We start from the raw sequence: 1600 nt of genomic DNA on the forward strand, positions 1-1600 counted from the left end.
ATGGGGGGCTCCCATAGGGCCCAACGGAGCCCCCCGCCCTCACCTGTCACTAAAAATATTATTATTATTAATAGTAATTGTAGCAATAATGACGCTAGAAGAGCTGCAGCTGTGTCCGGGGGGCTCCGGCTGCTGGTGGGGCTGATGGAGGGGGGCAAAGTGCTGCGTGCCCCGTTGGGGGGCTCTGCCTGGGGGTGGGGTGCACCCCCAGCTGGGCGTCCTGACACGGCCCTGCATGGACCCGGCCCTGGGAGCTGTGGTGGGCGGCTGCACATCTGGAAATGCACATCTGGAGTGAGTGAGGGCGGTGAGCTGGGGGGGCAGGGCCAGATGGGGCGTCCCGCCATGGAGAGCTGTGCCATGGGACGGCCCACCGTGGAGCATGATGGAGCCTCCCAACATGCAGCATCCCAACATGGAGCATCTCAACGTGGAGCATCCCCAAAGGGAACATCCCATGATGGAGTGTCCCACCGTGGAGCATCCCACGATGGAACGTCCCAACATGGAACATCCCACCATGGTGCATCCCAACGTGGAACGTCCCATGATGGAGCATCCCAATGTGAAGCAACCCCAAAGGGAGCATCCCATGATGGAACATCCCAATGTGAAGCATCCCCAAAGGGAGCATCCCATGATGGAACATCCCAACGTGGAGCATCCCCAAAGGGAGCATCCCATGATGGAGCATCCCAATGTGAAGCAACCCCAAAGGGAGCATCCCATGATGGAGCATCCCAATGTGAAGCAACCCCAAAGGGAGCATCCCATGATGGAGTGTCCCACCACGGAGCATCCCACCAAGGAGCATCCCAACGTGGAACATCCCATGATGGAACATCCCAACGTGGAGCAACCCCAAAAGGAGCATCCCGTGATGGAACATCCCATGATGGAACATCCCAACGTGGAGCAACCCCAAAAGGAGCATCCCGTGATGGAACATCCCATGATGGAACATCCCAACATGGAGCATCCCACGATGGAACGTCCCACCGTGGAGCGTCCCGCGTGCAGTGTCCCACCACACAACACCCCATTGTGGAGCATCCCGCCCCAAACCGCCCCACAGCGGAGCTTCCCACCACGGAGCACCCCTCTGTGGGGTGTCCCACCATGGGCAGTCTCACCACAGGTCTCCCCACTCCATGGCTACGGGGCGTTTCGGGGGCTGAACTCAGAGGGTTTGGTTCATTCACGTGGCAGAGCCAAGATCTGAGCCCGCCACCCCCTCCCGTGTGCCCCGTGCGGCATCACCCCACTGCCCCATAGCACTGCGGGCAGCTGGAGTGGGAGATCCCGACCCCTTGGCCCCCAGCCCCAAGCGTGGGTCGCGCTCGGTCCCGTCCACGTCTGCTGCTCGGGGTGGCACGAGGAGCCCGGGCACGGCTGCAAGAGACAGAGACGGGTTGGTGGTGCTGGAGGGTGCGGGACCACGGTCCTACTCAGCCCCGTCCCCATCAGGGTTGGGTGCAGACCCCAAAGTGCCACCTACTGTGCTTAGGAATAGGCCAGGCCCTGCAGAGATCGTGCGGGGGTGTGGAACTTGTCTGAGTCCTCAAAGGCTGCGTCTGGGGGGGCAGGGAGAGAGTGAGAG

General features: G+C 61.4%; 1 protein-coding gene across 2 annotated transcripts; it reads right to left on the minus strand.

Moving 5' to 3' along the window:
* Nucleotides 1-6: 6 nt before the first annotated feature.
* LOC116217643 (keratin-associated protein 5-4-like) lies at nt 7-1575 on the minus strand. 2 transcript variants are annotated; one of them, XM_031557563.1, is made up of 3 exons: nt 1499-1575; nt 756-1392; nt 7-710 (listed from the first exon to the last, which is right to left on the minus strand). In XM_031557563.1, the coding sequence occupies exons 2-3, from the start codon at nt 1051-1053 to the stop codon at nt 40-42; spliced, it is 969 nt and encodes a 322-aa protein (XP_031413423.1). In that variant the 5' UTR covers nt 1054-1392; nt 1499-1575; the 3' UTR covers nt 7-39. The 2 variants fall into 2 exon arrangements, with proteins under 2 accessions (XP_031413423.1, XP_031413422.1); XM_031557562.1 differs by having other exon boundaries at nt 7-1392.
* Between the last annotated feature and the right edge of the window lie 25 nt (nt 1576-1600).

This window comes from Meleagris gallopavo, unplaced genomic scaffold, assembly GCF_000146605.3.
Source record: "Meleagris gallopavo isolate NT-WF06-2002-E0010 breed Aviagen turkey brand Nicholas breeding stock unplaced genomic scaffold, Turkey_5.1 ChrUn_random_7180001858449, whole genome shotgun sequence".
Lineage (NCBI taxonomy): Eukaryota > Metazoa > Chordata > Aves > Galliformes > Phasianidae > Meleagris > Meleagris gallopavo.

What these genes read in the sequence shown, in the direction of transcription:
- LOC116217643 (XM_031557562.1), bottom strand. Translation starts at nt 1,053, where the DNA reads ATGCTCCACAATGGGGTGTTGTGTGGTGGGACACTGCACGCGGGACGC.